Source organism: Maniola jurtina, chromosome 12 (assembly GCF_905333055.1).
Source record: "Maniola jurtina chromosome 12, ilManJurt1.1, whole genome shotgun sequence".
NCBI lineage: Eukaryota > Metazoa > Arthropoda > Insecta > Lepidoptera > Nymphalidae > Maniola > Maniola jurtina.
In genome coordinates, this window is record NC_060040.1 from 8,902,284 (window position 1) to 8,915,391 (window position 13,108).

The 13,108-nt window shown below is 36.5% G+C and overlaps 3 protein-coding genes across 5 annotated transcripts in view; 1 reads left to right on the forward strand and 2 right to left on the reverse strand.

Moving 5' to 3' along the window:
• Nucleotides 1-9,177, reverse strand: part of LOC123870486 — a 27,772-nt gene extending 18,595 nt beyond the window's left edge. The window contains exons 1-2 of the mRNA XM_045913813.1: nucleotides 9,166-9,177; nucleotides 526-554 (exon numbers count right to left, since the gene is read on the reverse strand). The gene's annotated coding sequence lies outside the window, so the exon portion shown is untranslated. The remainder of the gene's footprint in view (nucleotides 1-525; nucleotides 555-9,165) is intronic.
• The window catches only part of LOC123870125 (eukaryotic translation initiation factor 2 subunit 3-like), a 14,173-nt gene extending 1,484 nt beyond the window's left edge, over nucleotides 1-12,689 (reverse strand). Inside the window, exons 1-6 of one of the 2 annotated variants that reach the window (XM_045913296.1) lie at nucleotides 12,423-12,667; nucleotides 11,867-12,041; nucleotides 2,406-2,642; nucleotides 1,663-1,880; nucleotides 681-866; nucleotides 237-419 (exon numbers count right to left, since the gene is read on the reverse strand). In XM_045913296.1, coding sequence (XP_045769252.1) covers nucleotides 237-419; nucleotides 681-866; nucleotides 1,663-1,880; nucleotides 2,406-2,642; nucleotides 11,867-12,041; nucleotides 12,423-12,482 — 1,059 coding nt within the window. In that variant the 5' untranslated portion in view covers nucleotides 12,483-12,667. Of the gene's footprint in view, nucleotides 1-236; nucleotides 420-680; nucleotides 867-1,662; nucleotides 1,881-2,405; nucleotides 2,643-7,645; nucleotides 10,266-11,866; nucleotides 12,042-12,422 lie in introns of those variants that run through there. The other variant, XM_045913295.1, reaches the window with a different exon arrangement.
• Nucleotides 1-13,108, forward strand: part of LOC123870135 — a 275,095-nt gene that overhangs the window by 173,057 nt on the left and 88,930 nt on the right. The window lies entirely within an intron of this gene.

Genomic DNA, 13,108 nt, shown 5'->3' on the forward strand with positions numbered 1-13,108 from the left:
GTGGCAATGATTGATGCAACTTTTCACATTTGACCAGCAGATCATGATTCGCGATCAAAATCCAAAGGTCAAGATCCATCACACATCAATAATAATAGGTAAAAGAGGATCCACACCTCCACGCCTCGTTCTCAAGCCTTTCATGTTCGGCGCTGCTCAAAACGAGTGACTACTTCAACCTTGATTCATGTCGCACTGCACAGCGTACTGGCTCGCAGTGTGAGCCCACTACACACCTGTCCGACGAGTCTGTCGGCGCGGCACAGCGTGGGCTCGATCTTGGTGCCGACGCCGATGAGCCCGCCCGGCACCGCGAACTGCAGCTCGTTCTGCTCCGCGAACAGCGACACGATGCGCGAGAAGATCGGCCGACACGTCAGCTTGCCGTCCGCGTCCTTGCTCACCAGCCCCGGCCGCACCTGCACAGTACCACACTTGTTAAAACTTTTTAGGTGAAGGCTACCCACGCAACAGATTTCATGAAACAATGAAATAATAATGAACTTTTCAATTAAAATATACACAATATATTTTAAAGATCCTGAATTAAAGGTGTAACCTGAACGCTAGTTACAACTTTTTCACGTTTTTTTGGTGGTACTTAATCAGTAATCACTATCACCTATTTCGTTATTGCTGGTTCACGCAAAAGAAGCGTTCCTCGCAGCGACAGAGCTCACCTCGATCTCCATGCCGACGGTGAGCACGCCCTGCAGGATGGAGCCGCCGGCCACGCCGCCGCGCAGGTCGTCCACCTCGCAGCCGGGCTTGTTCACGTCGAACGAGCGGATCACGATCATGCGCGGCGGCGACGTGAAGTCACGCATCGGCACGGGGATCTTCTTCGTTATGTACTCGCACAGGACCTGCCACACACACGTAAATATAGGTATCACTCTGCTCTTGTTACTCAGACATGTAGTCTTACTACAAAAAACTATCATCATGATCATCAACCGCTAGACATCCACTGCTGGACATATGTCTCTTTTAGGGACTTATCACATATCACGGTCGAGGGCGGCCTGAATCTAATGGCTCTTTTGAAGTCATCCATCTCACTAGAGAAGGGAGTGGTCTTCTAACGCTGCATTTTCCGGTAGGAGGGACGCCATTCTAGCAACTTGGGACCCCAACGTCTATCGGTTTGTCGAACTATGTGCTCCATTGTGTGACCCAGGTATACTAACATACTCGTGTACTGCAATTTCGAGTGCAGAGATCTAGCAACGATTAGTGGGTCATCGGCAAATCGAAGGCGAGTAATGTTCTCGCCGTTGCTTGACGTTCGTGACAAGTCCTTTTCAACCCAGAAGCATAAAGACGATTTCTAAAACAGCTTTCTTCAAGAAGTTACGTTTCCCTGTCACATTCCCTGCATTAATTAATTGCATTGGCAAATTAAGTGCGGCATAAACGAATACCAAACCAGACAATTTTTTTAAACCACATCCAAAGTTTTTGTAATAAGTCCCGTTATATTTTCTTAAAATAAAAGAATGATCAGAAACGTGCAATTCATGCAATCGCAAGATATTCAAAATCTTGTATCCCCATTTCATTATTATTTAGCTCTCCGTAAAGCAGTAACTAGTAAGCATCGTCTAAATATGGCGCTTCAGGCGTTTTACCTTTTTATGTAAATTAAGGGAAAAAACGAACCTCAATATTATATTTAAGCTGCGCGGAGATAGGTATGATGGGCGCTCCCTCCGCGACCGTGCCTTTGACGAACATTGTGATCTGTTCGTGTTGCTCCTTGGCTTGACCCTCTTTCACCAAGTCTATTTTATTCTGCAGGATCAGTATGTGTTTCAGTTTCATAATCTCTATGGCGGCCAAGTGCTCGCTCGTTTGTGGCTGAGGGCACGACTCGTTTCCTGGGGAATATAATACGATGAATGCTTAAACACTTTTTTTTAAAGAAGACCAATGTTAGACATGACTAATATTCCTCTTTCCCCTCCAACTAAGCGTAAAGTTTGTAGGTACGACAATAGTGAAACGGGTGGGATTTGAACCGCCGACCTTTCGGATTTCAGTCCGCTCCTTAACCGCTGCACTAAGTATTGAGGCTATAAACTTTAGAATAATTATGAATCATCCCCAGCTTGAACATCTAAGTTTTCGCAGTTATGTGCGTTTTAATATCAATTGCTGTAGCGTGAAAGAAAACATAAAGATTAGGTAAACCTGCATGGCCTAGAGTTTTTTGAAGCTTTGAAATGACCAAATGAGTCTCCTAGCGCGATGATCCAATGCATCAAGTTGGTGGTCAACAGAGCCATCCTATAAATCACTGCGCTACTCCATACACGATCGAACTTGTGCTTGAGAGGCTGTTTTGGTATACCAACACAGCCTCTCAAGCACAAATTCGATCGAAGTATCGGTCGATTTCTTACCAGCAATGAGAAGTAACGCGGCATCCATAACCGCGGCGCCGTTGAGCATGGTGGCCATGAGGATGTCGTGGCCGGGGCAGTCCACGAAGCTGACGTGGCGCACGAGCTGGAAGCGCCCGGTGCAGGCGGGCCGCAGGCACGGGAAGTTGTCGTCTTTGGACGAGCCGCCCGAGATGAAACTAGTGGGTCGAGGGCATTTCGGGTTGTCGCATTTGTAGATTTTAGCGTTCGCGTAACCTTAGCAGACAACATTGGAAAAGAGCAAATTAGTTTTATTTTTTGAGGCAAGAACAGCGCCCTCGGTACGATACACCGCGGCGATCAGGCAAATTTTCTGGTATCATTTGACGAAAATTACGCCATTTCATGAATCATGCATTTGCCTGAACACGGTAACATATTGCTTTGATGTTAATGGGGGGAGGACGGGTCACGGAAGCACGTCGGTTGTCGGTGTGCACTGTGCATACAGAACGCCCATTCATCTACGATTTCATACTCATTTACAAATCAATCTATGTAAGTATACCAATATATTAACGAAAACAGTGGGTTTCACGCGGCAATTGGATATTATATTGTTGTTACCTAGTGGTGCTGAGCTCGCAATGTTGTAAGGAAGTAAGGAATGTAGTAGGTAGGGACAAATTCCGATACATCGTGAGGAAATCGGCATACCTGAGAGTTCTCCATAATATTCTCAAAGGTGTATGAAGTCTGCCAATCCACTTGATAAAGGGTAAACTAATGTCAAACCCTTCTCATTCTGAGAGTAGTGAGTTCAGTGTTCAGAAGTGAGCCGCCAATGTGTTGATATGTACCTAATATGCATTATGGTTAAGCTATTACATTAATCACAATTAATTTGCTGTTATTACATACTTTGTTCTCTATATTCGAAACTATATTCATCAGACCTTCAACAAAACAACACAAAACTTTAGATCACATCATTGAACAAACCCTATTGTTTTCGGAAAAAAAAACTATCTTTTAAGTTTTACAGGAGTGTTACTCGTTTTCGAGGCCAAATTGAAGTTTGAATCTAACTTGAAATCGTTGAGTAGTTTCAGCATGAAGTGTCCAGAGAAAGACAGATGGACAAAAATTAAAAAAAAAATTGTTGTGGTCTTTATATCTATCGATAATAAAGCTTCCTCCAAAAACAAATATAATTATTTAATTCACAGAAATCTTCCAGTTACAGCTGCACATAAAATAAAAAGTATGAGTAGTTGTGTTAAGGAAGAGTAAAGAAAAATATTTTTCCGAGTCCTTATTTTATTCATACTAATTATAAAATTCGGTTATACACGTATAGTGTTAAGATTATATAATTATATTATGCATAAATTATCTAATTTCATTACATAGATGAAAACAATAGATAAACTTAAGTAATAGTACATTACAGTCCAGGCCTGAAATAAAGCGATTACTGGCCGAGTTATATTGGAAGGCCGAGGCGAAGCTGAGGACTTCTCAAGTCCTTTTAAACTAAACGAGGTCGGTAATTGCTATTTCGGCCGAGACTTGTACAGTGCTTTACCTCCATTTGCGAGAAAACAATAAAAAACTCATAAACCATACAGTCTGAAACACACCAATTCGAACGTGACGGTTTTGTTCGAAAACATAGTTAAAAACAAATTAATATGTAATTGAAAATTCCAATAATTTAAAAAATTAAAAAAAAAAACTAAAAAAAATCGAAAATTCCAAAATATTTATTTAAAGACAAATTAAAAAAACAATACTTACTAAAAAAATAAAAAATACATAAAAATTAAGTTCCTGAAAAAGAAATTAAGAAATAAAAATTTAAAAAATGTAATAAAAAATTAAAAATATTTATTTAAAAAATAATACTTACTTAAAAATAAAAAATAAATAAACAAATATTCTGTCTTGTAAAAAAAAATAGTAGTAGGAAGCATAAAGCAATAATTCAATATTCATAAAACCGTGTACCTACCTTAAACAAGCTAACTACACTCTAAGAACCTCATCATTAGTATGAAACTGTCCGGCAATTTCCATTACAGTCCTCTTAGAACCTCGTCACTAGTATGAAACTGTCCAGCAATTACCATTACAGACTGCAGTCCTCTTGGAAATGCGGGCCCGTAAAGACCCGATTACAGTCCTCTATAATGAAATCCTTTCTTTTGTAAAGTAGCAGTTTACGAGCAAGTGGAGGTAAATATAAGTCATGTACCTGCTCCTAATTAAATAGGTAGGAATATTTCCGAAATCCATTAATTTTTACAGAAATGAAACCTGCTAACCTGGCACTGTTGGGCGCAAAAAAAATTGAATTGAATTTTCTTCCATTACATATTTTCTTGGAAAATGCTGCAAAATCTGGATTTTAAGATATTGTAAAGGTTGATAAAATATATATTGTTAAAAAAATTATCTTATTCTGCTTATAAAAAAAATAGTAAAACTATATCTTAAATAACTAATTAATTGTAGCTCAACTACCTATAAAAATTAACCTAACTTAACAGGGCTCTCTCCGTCACTTGCTTCCACTCGCTTCATACAATCGTAGTTCCAATTTCATTTGAATATAAAGCAACCAAAGTCCATGAAAGGAGATCATTATTTTTGGGCCTTTTCTGAAAGTGCCGGCCAACGAAAAAAAATGGTACGGATCGTTAGAGCTAGCCATTTGGAGTAATAGTTAATATGGCAGAAAAGTTGTGGGATTGCTCTGAACCAAGTTATACAAGGTCGAAGATTCGTCATTTTCATACATTTTATTGATTTCTAAAAGTGCTGGGAAACATAAAATAATGTTAGATATTGCTAGAACTAATGATTTGAAGCAATTGTCATTATGACCCGAAGGCTGTGGGGCCATTATATGTCGTGTTATACAAGTTATACAAAAAATTAATATACTTTGTATAATTAATTGTAACCGATTTTATGATTTTCTTACTGTTCTGATTGTTTTATACGAATTTGAATACACGTACAATTATTTTGACTCCTACGAAGTGCTGGATCAGCTGCAATGTGGACAAAATTCGTTTATACATACCTGGATTGTATGCGGCCTTGTAATACTAGGTGATCTCATCCAGCCATCTCCCAAACTTCTGCCACTGGAATATCTCCGGCGAGCTCTGTGATGAATGCACCATTTGGTTATAAGTACTGTTCACCATAGTAACTACGGGCTTGCTTCAGTCGATAGCTGCCCAAAGCAACCTGCGTCGATTCTTCTGTGAATCTAGGAAAGTCATTGAACGGAGGATGTCGGCTTCCATAGCCTGGAAATGAGCTCTTCTTCTATTATAATTATTGTGTGTGATAACAAGTTCTGCTAAACTGTTTTCCGCATTGACCAGTTCATGGATTTTGTCAAGAAAATCACGTCTGTAGTACACGTTATTGTCTATCAGAACATGATAGCTGTTTAGCGATGTTACCGCGATCTTGAAATAATCGATCACGTTACTTAATGCCCGGTCACTCTGATCAATCCTGAGCAAACGAAAATCTCTTTTAAAGCAATTGTTCACTTCCACCATCCAGCGGCAAATGGTAACAAGCTTAGATTTATTGGTTTGGTCAGTAATTAGCTGGGTTTCATTTAAATGTTTTGTTTCTAGCATTTGTGTCACATAACCGCATGCCTCAAGAAAGAAAGGCTATCTATAAAGGGCATGTACAGACAGATACAGGCATGTACATATATCTTCAGAAAAGCACTAATTACTTTTTACAGTGAAAATCATACCCTAACCACAAGTTCCGAAACCACTAAAACCCTTTATATTTGTTGCGATGGAACAATAATCTACACGCTGCAGAAACTTACGATACCTAGATTTCAAATGATACCTTAAATGATATAGAAGATTTTTACTGGATTTTTATCTTAGTCCATGGATTTAGAGATACCATAAACAATCTTGAGGTAATCTTTCTTTCTTGAGGTGTGCGGTTACGTAGCACAAATGCCAGTAACAAACCATAAGTAAAAACCCAGCTAACTACTGACGAAGCCAATAAATCTAGATTTTTTACCATTTGCTGCTGGATAATGTAAATGATTAACGACCGCTTTGGAAGAGATTTATGTTTACTCAGGGTTATTCAGGATTTGTAACCGGACATTAAGTAACATGATCGATTATTTCAGGATTTTGTCAGCATTGCTGAACGGCTATCATGTTCTGATAGACAACAACGTGCATGCACGTAATTTTCTTGACGTAATCCATGAACGGCCAATGAGCAAAACAGTTCAGCAGAACTTGTTATCACAAACAATATGTAATTATAATAGAAGGAGAGCTCATTTCCAGGCTATGGAAGCCAACATCCTCCGTTCAATGACTTTCCTAGATTCACAGAAGAATCGACGCAGGTTGCTTTGGGCAGCTATCGACTGAAGCAAGCCCGTAGTTACTATGGTGAACAGTACTTATAACCAAATGGTGCATTCATCACAGAGCTCGCCGAAGGTATCCCAGTGGCAGAAGTTTGGGAGATGGCTGGATGAGATCACCTAGTATTACAAGGCCGCATACAATCCAGGTATGTATAAACGAATTTTGTCCACATTGCAGCTGATCCAGCACTTCGTGGGAGTCAAAATAATTGTACGTGTATTCAAATTCGTATAAAACAATCAGAACAGTAACAAAATCATAAAATCGGTTGCAATTAATTATACAAAGTATATTAATTTTTTGTATATCTTGTATAACACGACATATAATGGCCCCACAGCCTTCGGGTCATAATGACAATTGCTTCAAATCATTAGTTCTAGCAATATCTAACATTATTTTATGTTTCCCAGCACTTTTAGAAATCAATAAAATGTATGAAAATGACGAATCTTCGACCTTGTATAACTTGGTTCAGAGCAATCCCACAACTTTTCTGCCATATTAACTATTACTCCAAATGGCTAGTTCTAACGATCCGTACTATTTTTTTTCGTTGGCCGGCACTTTCAGAAAAGGCCCAAAAATGTATGGAGCTAGAATGATCTCCTTTTGCAGACATATTCTAGAAACTAATATCTGTGTCTGTGGTGTTTTAGATTTTTCTAAAAATATGTAGTTTTAAAATTACAGGCACTCAAAGATTTGTATGTGAATCTTAAAGACCGCGTAACTTTGAAACCGAATATTTTAACAGAAATCTGGAAAACCACAGACATAGATATTAGTTTCTAGAATATGTCTGCAAAATTTGATGGACTTTGGTTGCTTAATATTCAAATGAAATTGGAACTACGATTGTATGAAGCGAGTAGAAGCGAGTGAAGGAGAGAGCCCTCTTAAAGTCTATTTTTTAATCCCAGAGACCAACATGACAACTAGAAATGTCAAACTTAAAAATAATGATACCAGCTTAACAAAAATAGTGTTGTCCTCATTGTTCTGGTTTAGGTTAAAATCATCAATAAAATAATATTTCATGCATGAGTAAAATAAACATACGATATATGTAATTAAGAGATTGAAAAGTAGCACTAATCACATATTATTTGAAAGACTTAAGGAATAATTAATAACAAAAAATTAAAAAAAAATCACCTAAGGAATTTTTCAATAATATGTAAAAGTAATAAATTCAGAATCAAGCCATATTTATTTCATTTGACTTGGAGTTATTTTCAACACATTTTGTTGTCTCACAACAAGAATTCCTATAAAAATTTACCCCTAAGTATGGATTGCATAACATTGCTATTAAAGAATCGTAAAAAAACAGACAACACAGGAAACATCATTTTCGTCTCTGGGATTAAAAAGTAGACTTTAGTCAACTATGAATAATGAAATACTTATAAGCTTCTGACATTTTCTAAAAACTTAATGTGTCATACTTGAATAACAAAACTTTTAAAAACATAAAATATTAAATGTACTACTACTCTCACATAATAATCTGAAATCATTTATTTAAATATAAAGCAATGCAAAAGCATACCTACACACATTTTTTATAATACTAGGCACTTAAATCACCACCTTAATTTACATTTTCTTCTTCCAAAATGTGATTTTGAAGTACATAGGAACTTTACTATGATACCTCTCAAATGGAAAACAATGTATTTAATTGAGATTTACATTTTAATGTAAATTTTTGTAAAATGTAATAAACATTATTATAAAGATTAAGATTATTATAAGAACATTCACTTCTGTAACAGAATTATAAATGTTTAAAATATTAATTTAATATGTATTAACATTATGAAGGTGACTGCAATATCAATTAAACAGAACAAGATATAAGAAAATTGCTTTTCCCAATTTTAAAACTTAAGTCTCAATTAAATTAACCATTAAAATAAATATTTTCGACATTTAATCGATCCACATTTACATTCAGTGCGGTTTTTAAGTGATGTGATATTCTGTTGCTGTATTTCAAAGCGAGACTTGATGGGAGATGCTGAAGATGTAGCCGTGTTTGCTTCGGAAGCACTCGGAACACAGGCATTATCATCTTCAGCAGTATCCTTAGATACAGCAGGAGTCTTCAGTTCTTCATCGTTGTCATTACACTTTTGCAAATAGTCAAAACATATTTCTTCCCCTGCATCAATGTCCCTTGAAGCAAACAAAGCTAGCATTGGTAGGTTTGGGTCTAGGCAATCAGCCCATACTGCCCAAACCCCTAAGTTTGGGTCACATGAATGATTTATAAAATGCGACACGTTTCCCAAATTGCATGCATCAACCACATAGGGATTCTCACAAGAATTAAAGTCCAGATCAAATAAATATGTCAATCCATTGGCATCATACTCCTTTCCTCGTTTTTCCGCCTCTTCAAATGTAATTACTTCACCTACATACTGGCATACAAATTGGCCCTGCTTGATTTTTTGTTCAGCTCTGACACCCCATCCGCAACCATTCGGTGTTCTAAATATGGTAAGTTTCACATTTCTGCCTTTTTGTACCACTCGATTGCTGCATTCTGAAGAACATTTGCATGCCTTATTGCATTCATATATTGGTGTTCCTGGGGCTACACGGAGTCTTTTTTGGACTGTGTATGCAAACAGGCCTGCTTGCATACCACAACATGCTTTAGCTCTGCAGTTGCAAGCAACACACTCACAACCTATGGGTGGTTCGTTTGGAATAGTAACACCAGCGCCAGGTATTGACTCATTTATGTAATTAAAGTTTTCTGGAGGGCCAGTAAGATCAACATCGTTCTCCACAGACAACCTTTTGGCCTTATCAATTTGGTTCAAATGCTCTTCCCAATGTTTGATTGCCATCATTTGTCTACATCGTCTGCGAGTTGAAACATAGAGTTGTAAGGTACACCTCGTCTCCTGAACTAGATCAGACACGTGAAGCTCCTCATGTTCTGGCAAATTAATCATGGATAGCAACTTAAGTATTAGGCTTACTTTTAATTTTGTAAGATCTGATTCTTCAACCTCGTACATTCTATCAACAAGATTCTTTTCACTTAGCAAATCCTCAAAAGAAATCTCCTCCTTCAATTTTTCCATTTTATCATAGTGTTTGAGCTCTTCATTTTCTGCAAATTCCTTAAGTATATCAGGGCAGTTATCAAGATTCGCAATTGGTTCCCACGTGTTTGCATTATTATTCCAGCCTTTCCATTTAATGTAAAACATTTCTTGGCCAGATTCATACTTAAAATCCACTATTTTTTCTATAATGTACTCTTCTGGCCCTTGTCTTTTTTGTTTTTTGGCTGCAGGTGTTGCCTCCATGGCAGGAAACAAAGATCTTTTTTTGGCTCTTTTCATATTTTCTAGAAATGTATTTTCTTCTCTTTCATCTGATCTCTGGCGGTACATTCTTACCACTGAGTCGGTCAGCCGTTCTGCAACATACCATGTGTTTTAAATTATTAATCCATTCAATTTTATCTACTTACTTAATATTTACTTAAATATATGATGATCAATCAAGTGATTGATGTCACATTCCAATTTAGCCCACATGGTACATTGCAAACAAGCCAATCCACTTTTCTGGTATTGATAAATTGAATATAACAATTCTGATCTTGGTTCTTGTAAGGTGTAATTATAATAACAAATGGATAGCCCTAGCACAGACTACGGTCTATTTGGGCTGCAAAATTTCAAGCACCAGTCTCAGATTTTGTCTAGTGCTTTGGTCTACAACAATTGGTGTAAAATGTTCTTTTATAATTAAGTCTTAGTGAAATAAATGAATAAAATAAAAAATAAGAAAATAGACCAATTTGTGTAATTCAAATCAACACGAATTTTATGCATGGTTTTCATCCCATGTTAATTGATGAAAGAAATTATGTATAGTTTTACCAGCTAAATTTTGTTTTTAATGGTAGGAGGATCTAAATTCAAAGAAAAGTGTTAAAACTAAAACTTTGACTTTAATAGTTATTAAAATCAAATTAAAATCGCTTTTAGACAGATTGCTAGTCATCATCATCATCATGATTGTCCCATCGCCGGCCCACTACTGAGCATAGGTCTCCTCTCAGAATGTTAGTAGTGCCTTGCTAGTACCGAAAATATCTATGCCATAGAACTTAAGTTTTATATAGTAATGCAAATAGCACCATGTTTTCATATCTTCATAAAGGAATAAAAAAGCAATCATTATAATTAATGCTTATTTCTTAATGGTATTATGTTTTTTGTCACAATTACTTATAAATAAACCACATACAGTTATACATCAGTGTGTTTGTGACATCACTGAAGAACACTTTTTTTACTTTAGAGAAAATTATATTATGTAAAAAAATGTGCAAAGTGAATGAATAAAAAGAATTTTATAAACAGTGAGTGCAGTATGGACTTTTACATGTAAAAGCTAAATAGTGTACATGTGCTCTGAAAGGGCCATAAAGATAAAGATTTATTTGGCTCAACAATAACTATAACATAAACATAACAAGATCTATTGACTTAAATTGGTTAGAATAACAAAATATTACTGTGCACCTGTTTTACTAGTGTCTCGGAAACCAGGGTTTTCGCCTTGGTGAATACAAAACAAACTAAAGAAAAATGTGCATATAAGTTTATGTTATGTGTGTGTCTGTATAGGTGTGTGTGTGTGAGAATGTATGTGTCTACAAGTTTGTGTACAAGTAAAATGGGGTTACACTAGAATATCCAAGTCTTTCAGTATCCAAGTAAGTTTGTTTCAGAAACCAATCCTTAATTTAAGTTTTGTATTTATACCTTCAAAGAATCCTTTATTGAAAGAGAATTTTATGTAACTTGTTATAAAGGTGAGGTCTGAAGAAGACAAAAACCTATGACTAAAGGCAGTGTTTAGTTTACTATATACTAATAGCTGGGTTGTGTGTATTTATGGGTTAAATTCATCATATGTGTTGTTTGAGAGCAGTCACCAGAATAAACAAATAGTTGAATTATCAAAAATATTAGATACTTGATTTACATTAATCTACACACTCACCCAATTTAATAGTAATATTTCTTTCCAATTCATTCTTGAATCTAACAGTTTGTACTCCAGAAATTGCTTTGACCACAGTAGATTTTCCGTGAGCTACATGTCCTATGGTTCCAATGTTAATAGTGGCCTGTCTGGATATTACTTCAGGTGACAAGGCAGATAATTTAGTGACATCCTAAAATGAAAAGGGTGTGGAATTGAAGAGACACATTAAAAATGGTAAGTGATTACCAAATAATGCAGCAAAATTCTCATTCTGCTGTCGTTATTTGGTTTTAGAATCATCCATAGGAAATTTTTGAAAAGTCTGCAATCCCGATACTTCACAGTAGTGGCACACAAAGGTGTCTAACCGTGGACTTCCACAGGCTGACGAGAGTTATGATTATGTTTATAATTACTTGTGAAATGATGACAGTTCCATTACAAATATTATAGGTTATAAGTTGAACATTAAATATGCATTTATGCAACTAATACATTATTTAAGTCTCTAAATCAGGTGGCATGCTTCAATATTTTGCGAGTAATTCAGACAGCACAAGACAAGACTTACCAGTTTAGATAAATCTTGCTGATGTAAATTTGACCGAGCTTGGTTCTCGTTGGAAGTCATGGTTATAGAATTAAATTAACTTTTTAGTAAAATGACAAAGTACACAATATATGCTGTGAATCGTTTTAATGGTATCACACGATTTTACACAACTTTTCCTAGAATCTAGCAGTTATGCTTTAAAGCCTAATGCGTGGCCTCAAGCCTAGCTGTAGTTTTTTTAGGTATTCTAGCCAAAGAGTAGGTAATGAGTATTTTTTTTTTCTCTCTCGTCTGGCTTTTACAATGATTAGCCAATGTCAAGTTTGTAGTTATTTGTAACAAGTTAGCTAAACTATATATAAGTATGGACCCCGTCTGTACCGGCGCTCGCCGACATACGCACGGCACCCCCTTAGAGCGCTTTGCAGTCAGTTTTAACAAAAAAAAACACTCCAAAAAGTCACAACACGCGCGCCAGCAGAAGTCCAGGTAATGAGTAATCACTATAATATACTGACATTACTGATTGTAGCGGGAGTCAGCGCGACGTGAAGAAACGTACCAAGTGATTACTCTTTGGCGTAAAGATCACGCCCGGCCCATAGATCAAATCTGTCAAAAGAGTGTCAATGTCAATCACCACGTTTTCTCAATGTTTTCTCCTATGGTTTTTGTACAGGTGTTTTACGTACAGATATTTGATG